General features: G+C 42.1%; 1 protein-coding gene across 14 annotated transcripts in view; it reads left to right on the forward strand.

The window, feature by feature from the left end:
- The window catches only part of BTRC (beta-transducin repeat containing E3 ubiquitin protein ligase), a 167,215-nt gene that overhangs the window by 76,374 nt on the left and 75,271 nt on the right, over positions 1-15,570 (forward strand). For all 14 annotated transcript variants that reach the window (XM_074959479.1, XM_074959469.1, XM_074959473.1 and 11 more), the window contains one exon: positions 11,255-11,344. In XM_074959479.1, coding sequence (XP_074815580.1) covers positions 11,255-11,344 — 90 coding nt within the window. The remainder of the gene's footprint in view (positions 1-11,254; positions 11,345-15,570) is intronic.

Consider the following 15,570-nt stretch of genomic DNA (forward strand, 5'->3'; position numbering starts at 1 on the left):
AATAAATGTGTCAATATCCTTTAAAGAGAGCAGATTTTTCCTCCCGTCACACCACCCCACCCAAAAAAGTTAACTTGCCTAGCACCATCAAAAGACCCATTCCAGCAGTTCCCCCATCCTGGCTGAGAAAAGAGGACACAGATTTGTAAACTGGCTATGTGCGCCTGTGGTCAGTTTTATAATATGTGTTCGGTACTTCAATACAACAGTAGAAGATACAGCATAGATAACTAGGCATCAATCCCTTCGATAATACTGTCGAAGGAAAAATAAGATTTTATTGAAAAAGTACTTCTCCACCCCCCACCCCCAGTTCAGGGGAAAGGGATGCTTGTCTTATACCTCAAGATCCAGCCATACAGAGTGTTAATGATATATTCTGTGGTGTACATGATGCACAGTCCTGCTGTGAGAAGCCTGTGATCTAAAAGATAGAGATAATACAAGGTATAGTAGGATCCCCTGAAGGGATGTTAGATTACAATGTTGCATGCCCCCTCCTCCCGCTTTCCTATCTTTCTCGTTCCCTAACCTGCTGTCCTTACATAATGTTAGACTACATATTTTCTATGAGGGAGAGCCACAGATCCTAGCAATTGATCTTCAGCCAGCTTGCAGCTTTGGGATCAGAGCCAGAACTGTCTGTTGTAGGCAGAGTTGTGGGGCCTCACCAGAGAGCCTCCTGGTTTAATTCTGCTTCTTCAGCTGAGGATGGGCTTTTCTAGGCCTTCCTACTGCTTCCGCAAGGTGCACAAGCATGCTGAGCAAGTCCAGAAAGAAGAGAGAGGAAAAGATTCACTCATCTGGCAAATGTCCTATCGTTAAATATGTTAACGGGGTCTTCTGCATATTCTGTTTCAGAGTAACAGCCGTGTTAGTCTGTATTCGTAAAAAGAAAAAACAAAAAAGAAAAGGAGTACTTGTGGCACCTTAGAGACTAACCAGTTTATTTGAGCATGAGCTTTCGTGAGCTACAGCTCACTTCATCGGATGCATATTCTGTATCCTGCTGACTCATCAGAAAAGGGGAAGAAAACTGCAACCAAGCAATAATGATTGCAGAGCTTCCTACAAAGAGTGTCACTCTCCTTGTGGTTCCTTGTCTTCTACATATAGCCAACGAATCACTGGATACAACAGCAGAACATGGAATAACAGCACTGTGGGGGGGGATAAATGCAATGATGATTTCTCTGCCTGGGCGTATGCCAAGAAATCGGCATGATTCCAACTCAGACCAATCCAGCATGAAAGCAAGATTAGCTGTAAGCTTCTCCAGTTAGCACAGAACTGTCTTTCCTCCTTAAGAGAAATGGGCCCTTGACTTTGTTGAGGAAGAATGGTTGTTAGAACTGATCAAGTGTCTCAAACACACATTGACGGTTCTTCTAGCCTCCAGCAACACCAACAGGAGCCAGCATAAGAGCAGCCATCAAATACCTTCTGTAGATAAGGTCAGTAGAATAAGTCCCTCCATCAGAGAGAGGACTGGCTCTGACTCCATTGTTCTAGTTCCCAAAAGGATCAAGAAGGGATAAGGCTATTCAGAATCTAAAATTCCTGAAAAAATGCATCAGCAAACCAAAATTGCAAGTTGAGACATTGATATCTACCTAGAAGTCTGTCTCCAAAGGGGCTTCTTATCGTCTCTGTCTCAAGGCAGTGTGTCCACATATACTAATATGATTATCCCATTGCAGAGCCCTTCACTTCACTTTTGGAAGCCAGTATTTCCAAACTTCTTCCTTACTTCTTGGCCTAGCGGCAGCTTTTGCACCTGTTAGAAAAGTGCTGTAACGCCCTAGATGTGTGTAGGACTCTGTCATCCTGCAAGTTTGGGGAACTGAAATTCTCTGATCTTTCTCCTCTGTTAGAGAAGGGCAAGAAACTGTCAGAGGTTTCCAAATCTAGGTGCAGCATGTCAGAGGCATGCACAGCCATATGTTTTATTTTGTCCTCCAGTATTAGGGCACACTGAATAAGGGCAATGATGGTTTGGTTTAATGAGTGGAAACATCTTATGCCTTGCACAAGGAGAGAAGCAAGGTGGCCAGCTGGTCTTTCATCCCCCTTCATCTTCGCAAAACACTACAGATTGGGTCTGTAAATTAGCTAAAGCAATATTTAGCAAAAAGTGTGGCATACAGTAGTAGTACCCCAGTGAAAAGAAATTAACTCTGTCATTATTGTTTGTATATAGTTTTATTTTTTCTTTCCCTCCTTGGAGACACTGCTGATAAAATTCCGTTGTTGGGAACTGTGGACCTTCCTACATAGAAGACTAGGAAAAATTATCCAAGCTTGAGAATTTCATGTCTTCTGATAGGAATGTCTGCAAATCTAACCCCCTCAGGATGACTTAGTTTTAGATCATGGCTCAGATTCATTGGTCAGTTTCAGTGGCGGTGTAGTCTTTACGTGCCTGCAGTAGACAAGTTTAAGTGAGTTGCTCCATTGCTTTACACTTGACTGCTCTGATTTTTTGTTGTACTGAAGCACAGCCTTTGCTTTGAAAGGTATCTCAGGCTGGCGGGCTCTTTTGGGGCTGGAGGCCTTTGATGGTTAGATTCATAGACTCCAATTCCAAAAGAGACCCTTGTGATCACCTCATCTGACACAGCCCAGAGAACTTCCCCAAAGTAATTCCTAGAGGAGGTCTTTCAGAAAAACATCCAATCTTGATTTGTCAAAATTTGTCAGTGATAGAGAATCCACCATGACCCTTGGTAAATTGTTCCAATGCCTAACTACTCTCACTGTTAAAAATTTACCCCTTATTTCCAGTCTGAATTTATCTGGTTTCATCTTCCAGCCACTGGAACGTCTTAGACCTTTCTCTGCTAGATTGAAGAGCCCATTAGTAAATATTTGTTCCCCATCTAGGTACTTATAGACTGTGATCAAGTCACCCCTTTGTTAAAATAAATAGATTAAGCTCTCTGAGTATCTCAGGATAAGGCAGGTTTTCCAATCCTTTAATCATTCTCGTGGCTCTTCTCTGAACCCTCTCCAATTGATCAACTTCCTTCTTGAATTGTGGGCACCAGAACTCAGGACACTAATCCAGCATTGGTCTGACCAGGGCCAAATGTAGAGGCAAAAATAACCTCTCTGCTCCTACTCGAGATTCCCTTGTTTATGCAGCCCAGGATCTCATTAGCCCTTTTGGCCACAGCATGACATTGGGAGCTCATGTTCTCTAACTATCCACCATGACACCCAAATCTTTTTCAGAGTCCTTGCTTCCCAGAATAGTCCCCTGCCCTATAAGCATGGCCTATATTCCTTGTTCCTAGACGTATATATTTACATTTAGCCATATTAAAACAAATATTGTTTGTGCCCAGTTTACCGAGCGATTCAGATCTCTTGGAATCCGGGACCTATCCTCTTCATTATTTAGCACTTCCTGAAATTCTGTGTCATGTACAAACTTTATCAAGGATGATTTTATGTTTTCTTCCAGGCCAGACAGAAAAATGTTAAAGATCTTGTTCTGCTTCCAGAACTGTACGTAGGCTGAAGACCATTTGATTCAGTCCTGTGGACTTTCCTACTAGAAGAAATGACATTTTCCGGTTGACTGAAATGGACTTTGTGAGAAGTTAGGGAGTTGAATGAGTGTAGTTTGGACACCTAACATACTGGGGCTGGGAGGGCTTTCCACCCATGGTGAGCACCATGGAAGAAGGTGTGGGGATTGGAACAGAGGAGAAAACAAAGTTGGGGATCGAAGCTATTATTGTTGGCAAGAACATGACCAAAAAAATGAGAGCTGTGCAGAGCTCTGAAGCAAGGATGTGAAGGTTCTATTCTTGACAGCTGTTTGATATGATCAAATAAAATTTTGAGATGTAAAGTGAAAGTCATGGTAGAAAAACAGCCCTCAGAAAAACAATGACAAGTGGCAAAAGTTTTTGGCAACTTTATTTACGCTAACAAACGAATTTGCACACTGCAAAGTTATAAATTAATTTTAATAGGCTGATCCAGATGGTCCATTTGGAAAATGGATAGCTTGAGCTGTTGAAAATTAAACTAAATTTATCTCTCTCATACTTCAAACTGAAGCAAGCGTGAGAAGAGTGCCCAATAAGTCCAGCACATACAGATGGACCGGCAGGTCACACATGGGACTAATCTGATTCATTTTAAAAATAAATGCATGAGTTATTGAATCAGGTTCCTGTTTCAAGCCGTGTGCGTTTGTATGTGTGCGCGCGTGCAGCCTTTTCAAAAAGACTCACAAATGCTTCAGTGCCTTTTTAACCTGTGTGTTTCAATTTTAATTCAACCTCCTTGCCAAAAAACATAATTAGTTTTCGGGGCCTATCATTTAGTGTTAGACCCAAATGCTAGATTGATTAGGTCAGGCATTTGTTATTTTAAGGGCTACATCTCCATTCTTCATTTATGAAGAACATGAGCTCAATAGTCTTGGGGAGAGAACTGGCCTTTAGAAACTGTGAAGCTCTCTGGGGGCCCCTCAAGCCTTTTAGCTTCTGGGTGTTTTAAACAGAGCCATGAATGCAGATTTGTAAATTTATTGCGGTGCCATCTGGTTTTTTTGCAGGAACCGTATTATTGTTGGCTTGTATCTGTCTATTGTGGTGGTCACTCCCCGGGAGCTTGCCCTCATAGTCCTAAGGAAAGTGATGAATAGTGGGGGTCAACATGAGTAGGTCACAGGGCAGCTGTCCAGGGCTGCCCTGAACTTGATTACCCCACTGTTCTTTAAAAAAAGACAGGCACAATGCAGGTTGTTTAAAAAACCTCCCCTCCCTCTCTTGAATGGAGTAATAATGAAGTGTCTTTTGCTGCCTTGATTCCTTCTGTGGGCGGGCTGCGTGCAGGGAAAGCTGTGTCAAAGGTGCCTTGTGGGGAAGTGCTGATGGCAGCGGGATTGCTGTCATGTATGTCGTGCTGCAAACCAGACTCCATCATCTTCCAGATGGAAGTCAAGGGAAAAAAAAACCCCTTGCCTGCCAGCCCACTCCCCAAGTCCCTCCGCAGTTTCAAAAACTGCCCCCTTCGGCTTCGCAGCATAGAATATTACTGCAGTTCGGTCTCATGGATTTGAGGTGATTTTTTTTTGTAAATGGGTGAAGCACCCCCTGAAGCATATTGTAGACACTATTCAGAAGGTAAAACAGGAATGGTCCCTGACCTGAAGAGCTTGAAGTCGAAGTGTAGACAAAGCACAACAAGGGAAGACAAACAAAAGAAGAGCAAGGGAATGGGAAGACAGGGGACAGCAACAATCGGACACCTTTCTTTTTAGTCTGTAGCTTTCCTTTTTGGGACTTCTCGCCAAATGAATCTCTGATGTGCAATTCGTAGTCCCATGTCTCATCTACTTACTGACTGTTATAAAGGGAAGCATACAGGTGCTACTCACGATGCAGCTTCCTCTCTTAATCTAGATCAGTTATGCTGTAGTTCAAATTTTCGTTTTTCTAGCGAGTGGATGGGGCAGGGGGAGGAGGGATGTTCATTTTATAGTATCATATTGAACTTCTCTCTCACTATTGCGAATGTTCGCTAGGAAAAGGTCGTGGGGTGAAAAGCTTTGTCAGAGTAATAGAAATACTTCATAGTCTATCAAAACTGCTTTTTTTTCATCCTGTAACTGTTGCAAAACTAAAATGACTTCTTGCCTTTAATTCCGATTAAGCATTATAAAGTGTTAGTGAAGACCATGTTTGTGCTGAAGTCCAAGTTAAAATGAAAAGGTTGCCTTATGGCATCAAAGCCACTTGATTCTTCCAACATTAGTGCTAATAGGAGCTGTCAGCCTTGCTGCATTTCTGCATTCCTCTGTAATTGAGTAAATTGCAAGTGTTGTCTACTCCCCCTGCCCTTTGTGTTCGTGTCCACTTACCATCCGAAGAACGTGGGCAGTGATAAATAAAGCACTGAACAGGGCTCTCTTAGCTCTTTGAAAGCAGCATGTTGCCAGCCCCCTAGTTATATTTCTTTAAGTGTTTACGTTTTTCTGTATTCTCTCTCTTGTGTGGCTGGAACCCTGGGGATCCAAAGCCATGAGAGAGGCCAAGGAGCTAACAAAGTAGCTGTCCCCTTGTTAGCTTGTTCCTTTCTTCTTTAAAAAACAAGATGAAAACCATCTGGCTCAGGGCATTACATTTTCCTCCCCCATGCACCTCTATAGATGAAGAGTTTCACCTGCAGCGAGGGTTTACATTGATTAGGGAGGGAACCGTAATTCAAGCCTCCATCCACTTCAGTGATACTTTGCAGTCTTTAAAGGTGCTGACCCATTGAGTTAAACTGTCATGGGAGGATAAAAAAGGAGCTTCGTCCCAGGAGGTAACAGCTGCCAGGTTTTCAACACCTTGCGCGCTGCTGGAGAAATGTCACAAATTGTCAATGGAAAGAAAAATCACTTGGCTGCCATCTTCTCTTAATGATGAGCCTGATAAAATGAAGGATTTAAACCTTTTAAGATCAGCAAGGAGTTGTCAGAATAATCACTATATAAATCCAGAGGGATTTTGAACAATGGCACGGAAAAGCCTTACCCCGAGAGGCAGCAAACGAGCTATCTGAGTTAGAATAACCTGATGTGGTTGGGGTGGGCATGTGGTTATCTTTGCACAGTTGGACAAGAGGGAATGAAAGCAGCAGCACAGAAGTCCAACATTAGTTTGTCTATATTAAAAAAAAAAAAAAAAAAAAGCCTGATTCATAACCCAGTGAACTGAGAGAAGATGTGCTGTATCTGTGCTCTTTTGAGGACAGTTTGTTTTCAAACAGCTACCAGATGGCTAAATAGCACGACATTTCTTTCTTTCTTTCTTTTTTTTTTTCCACAAGACATCCCGTTTTCCTTGCTCTTTTGTTTTTGTTTTTTGTTTAAATGCTTTTACTCCGTTGAATAGCCCTGTGGTGCTTGGACATTGTGACATACCCTTTTCTCCTACTTTGATAGATGAGGAAAACAGTGTAAGATTTAATGAAGATTCTGAGAACAGGCAGGGTGGGGTTTATTTATTTATTTGCTGTTTGTTATGGGTTAGTCATTTTAATTGTAGTGAGTAATTAGGAGGTACATGCAACCACAGGAGCTTTGTTATGGTAATTGCTCAAGAAAACCCATTCCCTGTCTACCATGTGTTGAGATACTTCTTCCCTCTAGTGGCAATATTAAGGACTCTGGCTTTGCAGTAGGCAAGGTGTAATTGCAATATGACAAACTATGCTTTAGGGACAGTCTTGCAAATGTTCTAGTTTTTTGTTTGGCTATCCTATGTTTTGTCTTATCACTTCCCACAGAGACCCCCTCCCCCAGCACAGTGGGCTTTTGATAGCAAAAATGTAGTCTTAAATGTGCTTTAAAAAAAAAAAAAACACCTCCAAAATGGATTCTGGGTAATGTTTTGCAGCTTGACTTAATTTTAGTCTTCTGTTTCTTTAATTACCTATTTATAAAAATGCATTTAAATTTGTAGACATTATTTAATACTTTCAGGAGCAGCACCTCATTTGAAATAAATAAATAAATTTGCGTTTATTTTAGATAGTCCATGTGAAAGACCTTAAGGATAATTAATGCAGGTCTCCGAAGACCCTGTAAGTGAGATGAAACTGATCTTTCCAAATCTTCTGGAGTGATTTGTTTACATAACTTCCCACTTCTGCTGAATCCTTCAGAGTCTAATAACCTTTTTTTTAACTGTTTGGCAATTTGTGCTTAGCTACAAAAGCCCTTGTTTGAAAAGAGGCAGTTTAATAATCTGCGCTCTGAAAATGATTTGGAGGAAGGCTATGGGTTTTGTCTTTTTGTTGTGTTTTTATTAGTGTTAGCTTTCTCTGATAAATCATGTAATTATTAACTAGTGAAAAAAATCTTATTGAACTTCTGGGTTGTAGTGTCTATTAAAAAGTGGAGTTTCATTCAGAGACTGGGGATTCTCTGGATAAATGGCCAAAGAAATGACTTTTCTACTGGTTGAGATCCTTATGAACACAATTCCACTTTGCGTTCAGTACTTCAGTCTGGCATTCCTTGCTCATCCAAAGCTCCATTGACATCTGCACTCCTTTACACTGGGGTCATGCTCTCTTTTTAAAAAGGCAGAAGTCTATCAGACCCAGTCATATAAGCATTAGAAAAATCTAATCTAAGATACTCATGGAGTGAGATTAGATATGTTTAGTGAACTATGGTCTAGCATCTGTGTGGCATTTTAAGCCCTTGGCTAAGAATGAATGCGGCTTTGTGGTTCCCGTTTTCTGCACCACATTCCTGCTCCTGACATGATTTGATGCTGCCATATATTTGTGGACTTTTTTTTTTTATTAGAGCTGTTTTGCTATAGGGCTGCTTAACGTTCTTCTTGAACGGCTTTTGCAAGGTTAAGGGAATGCAGCTTGGTAACAAGTTTGTGTCATTTTAAATATATACCTCCTAGTAAATAAGGAGGAGTCTGGCAATCAATCCCTTTTAGTGTGTTATATGTTTCACCTGACAACTAAACCCTCTATTGATTAGCCATTACTTTGTTAGATAATCCCATGTCAGTGAAGCCACTGTAAAAATTAAACTCTTTAAAATGTTTTACCCTAGCAGCAGTGTGAAAATTGAAAACTTGTTCAGAATTACAGCCGGCTTTCACAAAGAGGGTAGCTTTCAGCAAACTGGTTTATGTTTGCATGCTTTATATGCAATATAAAAACATATTAAAGCACTCCAACGCAAAGCTATATGCCTCTGGCATAGAACCAGGCTACCGTTTCCAAGTGTTCCCTATGCAAAGAACCCTCTTCTCATGACTCAAAGTGAGGGGAGACTGGAACAGGGTGGGTTCAAACTAGAAAAGATTCTTACTAGGGTCCAATTTTAAAGGTGACCTGAAAAGGTTTTTATCTTTCAAGACCTGGGTTCAGGGTTTTGTTTCTCCTGGAACAGTAGCTGATCGCCAAGGCACCTCAAACAGTGAAGGGAGCTGTAATACTAGAGTCCCTCAAATTCAGATGTCATAGAATCATAGAAGATTAGGGTTGGAAGAGACCTCAGGAGGTCATCTAGTCCAACCCTCTGCTCAAAGCAGGACCAACCCCAACTAAGTCATCCCAGCCAGGGCTTTGGCAAGCCGGGCCTTAAAAATCTCTAACGATGGAGATTCCACCGCCTCCCTAGGTAACCCATTCTTAGGTTATCATGTGTTTCAGTTGAAACATAGCGCTCTGAACTTGGGCATGGGTAAATAAGTGAAGGAAGAATGAATGTCATACGGTGTCATAAACTGTCAACATAAGTGCATGCATTGCTAGTGATTTAGTGTCTTAAACTCTTTGTATTGATTTAAAAGAATACATAGATCACTCTTAAAGTTTTAGCCTGAGACCTTGTTGAACGTGCTGCTGGGCATGTATATACCTTCTCCAGGTTGCAGTATATTTATTCATTGCACAAGATGAATGCATTTCCACATCCTTAACAAAGAAGTTATATACCCCTTGAAGTTTCATTTTCTTTCTCATCTTTTGTGGAAAGGTGAGGAATTATATGGCTGTTTTATAATTTAGCACTTACATAGTGCTTTATGCTGTCAAAGTGCCGTGAAAACGGCCCTTTGAGGTACGTAGTACTATCCCTATTTTATAGATGAGGAAGCTAAGATTCAGAGAAATTGGATGACTTGTTGTCCAAGGCCACAGGGAGTCATTGGGACTAGAAACTTTTGAGTGTCCCTGTCCCTTGTGTGTGAATAAAAATAACGGGAGTTGTGCAATGCTTTGGAATAAGTGTTCTTCATTTATACACTGCCTTGCTCACTAGTGGTTCTATGTGGTTATGATAGAGGTCACCCTTCCTACTGAGCCAGTTCTAGTTTTTAGATTCTGCTTCGTGGACTCAAAATGGAATGTTGCTGATTTTGTATTCAAACGATCAGTTCTTTCCCATCCCTATAGTTATTAATGTGGTTATTGGGTAGAATATTATTCTAAGGCTGACTTCTGAAAAGTGGGCTCGTTCAGCAGGCTTGTATACTTTGCCTGGAAGAGAGATGATTGGACCAGGACTCAAGAGCTGGGTTCAAATCCTAGTTCTGCTACAGACTTCCTTTGCATCCTCGGCAAATTACTTAATCTCTCTCTTTCTTCGTTCCGATCTGTAAATGGGGAATAATGCTTTTTTTGTTTGTTGTCTATTTAGATTGGGCCAGGGACCGTCTTTTAATATGTACCTAGCACTTAATCTATGCAGTGCCTAGTAATACATTCTATCATGTATTCCTATACATAATAATGGATTTGTAAATTCGGGGGGAAGTCAGAGTGGAGGAGATGTAAGTATAAAACACTGCAAATGCAAGATGCAACAGAAAATAGTGAAAAACCAGGTGGGTAAAAAAAATGCTCAATTATGAATGATGAGGAAACAAAGCATCTCTCTTTTTTTCCCTCTCCCTTCTCTCAAGTTTTGGACTGAATTTAGTGAATGTTGATGCTTGTAAAATGAGGTTCAGATAACAGTGGCTGGAGCAATACATAGAGCAAGAAAGTGCTGTCCAAATTTCCTGATTACAGTTAGGTCAGTGCATCTAAATCATGATTTATAATGTTTTTATTCATTCTGATCTCTCTTCTGAGTAGGAAGTGCTAAACATGCCAAAGTGGTGGTTTTATGATGTGGGCAAATGTCTGCAAGGAATAGTTTGAGGCCATCAAATGCCTGTTTGCTTGTGACTTTGTCCCAGTTTGAATCTAGACATCCCACTCACTGCTGAAAGACCTAGTGCATTAGTCCACATAGCAGAGAGCCATTTGAAAGGATTTGTGTGTTGTTTTTCAATTTCTCCTTCTTTTGGATCAAGTATCAGAAATTGCTGAATTCTATCCATACGCTAACCCCAGCCACTCTCAACAGATATTGGTGTTATGACTTGTGAGGAGAGCGGGGTGAACCAGGCCATTCTGTGTTCCTTTACTTTAAGCTTATACTTAAAAATAAAAATATATCCAGGCAGGATGGGGGGGAGGGATGTTTTGTGTCACACACACACACCCCCCACACACACATACTGCATAGATTTATTTTATAGACTAGTTTGAGTGGGTTTCGAAACTTCATTTCACCCTGTTTTCCTCTTTTGTTCAGGAAAGACAAGTGATTCCGAAATGTAGTAGAATGGCTTCACAGAGTTGTTAAGAGTATCTTGAACCAAAAATCTGATGCCTTACAGCAAATTGTGTGCCTCCATTCAGAATTTTTTTAATCTTTCCACAGACCTACAACAGCTGTGCCAGACTGTGCTTAAACCAAGAAACAGTATGTCTAGCGAGCACTGCTATGAAGACTGAAAATTGTGTGGCCAAAGTAAGTAATCTTTGTGTCGATTTTGTGAGCAGTACCTGTTTTTTTCAAAAACTAATTTTTAACATACTTTAAACAGAAAACAAGTAGTTTGCTCAGGCCTTCTGTCTTTCACAATTGTACCATAGGCTGACCTGGCAGTGTGCCGCATTCCTCAGACTGTGATAAATGGGAGTATGGGTCCCCAGCCACCCAGATCAACGGGCTGGATGTCCTGTAGAAGCAGTAACTGTTCCCATTGTGCCGTTGTCTCCAGTACCCTCTGCTGGTCAATACCCAGAGTTACATGAACATATGTGGATGGAGGCTCTTCGCAAAATGGGGCCTTTTGTTGGTTGGTGAAGAGGAAATACAGAAAGAACATTGAAGGAAAACCCTTGTAATTAAAAGAACAAACCTAACACGATATTTGGAGGGAAGGGGAAAAGAGAGAATTGGAAGAAAAAGTGAATATGTTCATTTTCACATCGCTACATCAGATAAGATACTTTTGTAGGGCAATATAATAACTGGGATGGGGGAAATGTCAGTAACCACCCAGCTCTCGGTTTGCTTTTCCTAAAACTAAGTGTAACTAGCATAAAATAAGATGTATACATGCGGGATTGTCAGCGAGCAGAAAACATCCTAGCCATGACACTGTATGTATAAAAAGGGCTGCATAAAGGATCTGTTCAGCCTTGCATAAGCTCCATGTTTCCGCTGGAAAGAAGTTCGGTGGGCATGCAAGACAGATCAGAGCATGCAGCCACCTGTTACTGAAACCAGCTGGCATTTTGTTGCTCTTCTGTCACTATCAAGCGACCAGTAGAAATCTTGCTCCCTCTTCTGACTTATTCCTTGGATCTTCTTGAGATTCCCTTTTCTTGGACTTAATTTTGAATGGCTGTTAAATCTGCCCTGTCTGTTCAGGACCCACATTTCTGCTGGCCTTTGAAGGTGCTCCTGTCGCTCCATCTGTGAACTGTTCCATTGCACAAATGTTGGCTTCATGTTGCACACAAGTGACCCAAAGGGGCAGCTTGCAGTGACCCAAAGGGGCAGCTTGCAGTCACCCTCTGTTAGAGAGGTGCAGCCTTGTGCAAGCTACAGATCCCTGCTTGCCCCTCGCTGCCCAATGACCCTCTTTGATCAAGAGGTACAGTATTGCATTCTGCCACCTGCAGTCATGCCCGTTGTTATACAACAGGGGTCAGCAACCTTTCAGAAGTGGTGTGCCGAGTCTTCATTTATTCACTCTAGTTTAAGATTTCGCGTGCCAGTAATACATTTTAACGTTTTTAGAAGGTCTCATTCTGTAAGTCTATAGTATATAACTAAACTATTGTTGTATGTAAAGTAAGGTTTTTAAAATGTTTAAGAAGCTTCATTTAAAATTAAATTAAAATGCAGAGCCCCTGGACCGGTGGCCAGGACCTGGGCAGTGTGAGTGCCACTGAAAATCAGCTCGTGTGCCATAGGTTGCCTACCCCTGTTCTACAAAATGGGTGAAACGCTCCTGACAGGATACCAAAGTACACGATTTGTAGCCCTCAGCAAAATGCCCTTGGTATTTAGCATGTTTCAGCCTGGGGTCATGATGCTGATCACAAGCATCCTACAAATGAGCCAGTGTACAACTACTACCAAGATAGTCTAAGGCTTCCATTCAGGGCCCACCTACCATGCAACAGCTCCTTTTGACCTGATCATCTGGTTTTGAGGAGGGGGTGGGGTAGAATTACAACTATTAACTTTATTTGAGCCCCTCTGAATTGAAATTGCCCCTTCAGAATGGTAGGGACAAAAATGAAATCACTCCTTACAAAAATATGTTTAGTGGGCTCCTGACAAGCAACGAAGCGAGAGTGCCAGAGACTGCAATATTCATTTTATGTTGTAGAGATGGAGTTGAATTCTGGCCTCAGACATGGAAAAGCACATGTTCTTAATACTGCATCTCCAGGATATATGTACCCTGGAGATGGAGTATTTATATATATTTTGCATTGGTTTTGCATTAGCTTAACAGGGGCTTCTTTGAGCACGTTTCCCTACTACGTAGGGATAATTGCTTTCCCTTAGTAGTGGTTTCTGTCACTGACAGATTACTGATGCTGTTGTTTTGTGGTTACAAAACAAAGTGAACTTGGCTTTCTCAGGGCCGCTTATGCTCCAGGTGTAGCAAAGCACTTTATAAATTCCCTGTTATAAATTCCCTGACCAAAAAAACCAAAAAACTTCATTAATGCAGAGTTAAGGTTGTCTGGTGGTATCTTGCAGCTTTCCAGAATGTCAAGTTCAGTAAAACTCAAAACTATGGAAAATGGGTAATAATACAGAGATAAGGTACACACCAATGCAATCTTAACTCTGCCCTCCTGGAGCTGACAGAGGCCACTGGAAATTATCTGCGTGCACTCTAGCTGCATTTTCTGTGTTAGGTGTAGTTGTACTGAATGGAGGAGGCATTAGTTGGAGCAGATTGGCAGAGCTGTGATTGTGATATGAGGGGATCTGGTCTGAGACCCCATGTGTGATGAAAGGAAGGAGGCACTTGTGTACCTTGAAGGATCCAGTATCCATCATTGCATTGCTGTGTTGTGTAGGTTGTCAGTAGCAGGACATAGAGGTCTTCTAACCATAGGTATTGTCAGCAGTGAGGTGGGATATGAGAGCTGTGTGTTTAGTGATGGGAAAGTGAAAATCTAGTGTGTGTTGGAATCCTGTGTGTAAGGGCTAAAGGATTGTAAAAGGAGTGAAGAAGTTGTAAAGTTTAACACATGCCGGTTTGTTTCTGGGGAGGAGACTCAGTGTTTGAGTGTAAACAAGGGTAGGTAGCTCTTGTTCTATGCAGCTCACCTAAAAACAAGTTTTGCTTGGCAAAGAGAAGGTGTTTGACTGTGCTACAGTTCTCATGTGCCCTGTTTCCTGCATGAGATGCACTATCTGCAAAGGCAGAATGGGAGTGTGTGCGCTATGGGTGTACTGTGTCATCACTCAGGGGGCACAGTTAAGGCTGCATTGACGTGTACCTTAACTCTATATTTCTTTGTTTTCAGAGGTTTAAGTTTTGCTGAACTTGACACTCTGGAAGGGCACAAAATACCATCAGGCAGCCGTAGCTCTGGGTTAACAAGGTTTTTCTCAATTAATTTGCTAGTTTTTTTAAGAGAAAGAGAAAAGTATGTTAGAGTTAGTGGTCATTTAGGCAGTTATAGTTCTCATTTAGAGTTCCATTTGACACATACTGTAGCTAGGTAATAACAAAAAAAGCTAGCATTTACATAGCACTTTTCATCAGTAGATCCCCATTTTAGAGGTGAGAAACTTAGGCACAGAAAGGTGAAGTGACTTGCCCAGGGCCACTCAGGAGGCCAGTGGCAGAGCCAATAATAATCCTGGTGGTTTCTCCCTTAGGCCCTATAGTTGCTATGGGATTCCTGAGTGCTCTTCCACACTCCTGTACATTTTGTTCAACTGGAATGGCGATAATGGTCATGCTTTGAAATATTTGCACTGTGTGGCGGCTAACAGGGCCAGAGAAAGAAATCTCCCACACGGTCTGTGTCACAGAATCTTGACTGTTTTATTACAGGGTTGCTACAGTAACTTTAGGCAGGCGAGAGAAGACAAGTGTCTCTCTCTCCTTTTCCGCCCCTGCCCCACCATCTCCTGCAACATGTAGCAACCCCACCAACATTTGCAGCTCCTGCTCGCTTTCCTGTCCCATTAAGCCATTAGTTAGCACTGTAGAAGCCATGCTGAGCAGTTGTTCCTTGCTGTCTCCTGCCTGGTGCTGCTGCGTACACACATCACAGGCAGCAGCTTACTTGAGGGCTGTGCATTTCCTTGATTATGTCACCGAGTCCATGTTGCACATCAGGCCGGGCCCCTCACCCACACTACGCAACCCCAACTGGGCTTCCTGCCCCTGCTTCAGCCAGGTTTCGTGGGCCATGCCTTAGCTCCACCCAGTTCACCCCCTTCCAAACTGGTCCACTCACACTCTGGCCAGCCACCCCACTGACACACTCCACAAAGAGGTGATATGTACCTTAATGATTCATTTCCTGGTTTTCAGTTGTTTACATTTATATTACCTTCCCCCCCATCCCCCAGCGCACATGGAGAGGGGCTCAGACACTTCAAGAGGAGCAGGGTCCCCCAAATCCCAGCACACACAGAAGGGAAGATTCAGGACTGACAGGCTCCCACCTCTAAGCCCCCAACTTCCCCTGCCACCCTTC

The sequence above is a fragment of the Natator depressus genome, chromosome 7 (assembly GCF_965152275.1).
Source record: "Natator depressus isolate rNatDep1 chromosome 7, rNatDep2.hap1, whole genome shotgun sequence".
NCBI classification, from domain to species: Eukaryota; Metazoa; Chordata; order Testudines; family Cheloniidae; genus Natator; species Natator depressus.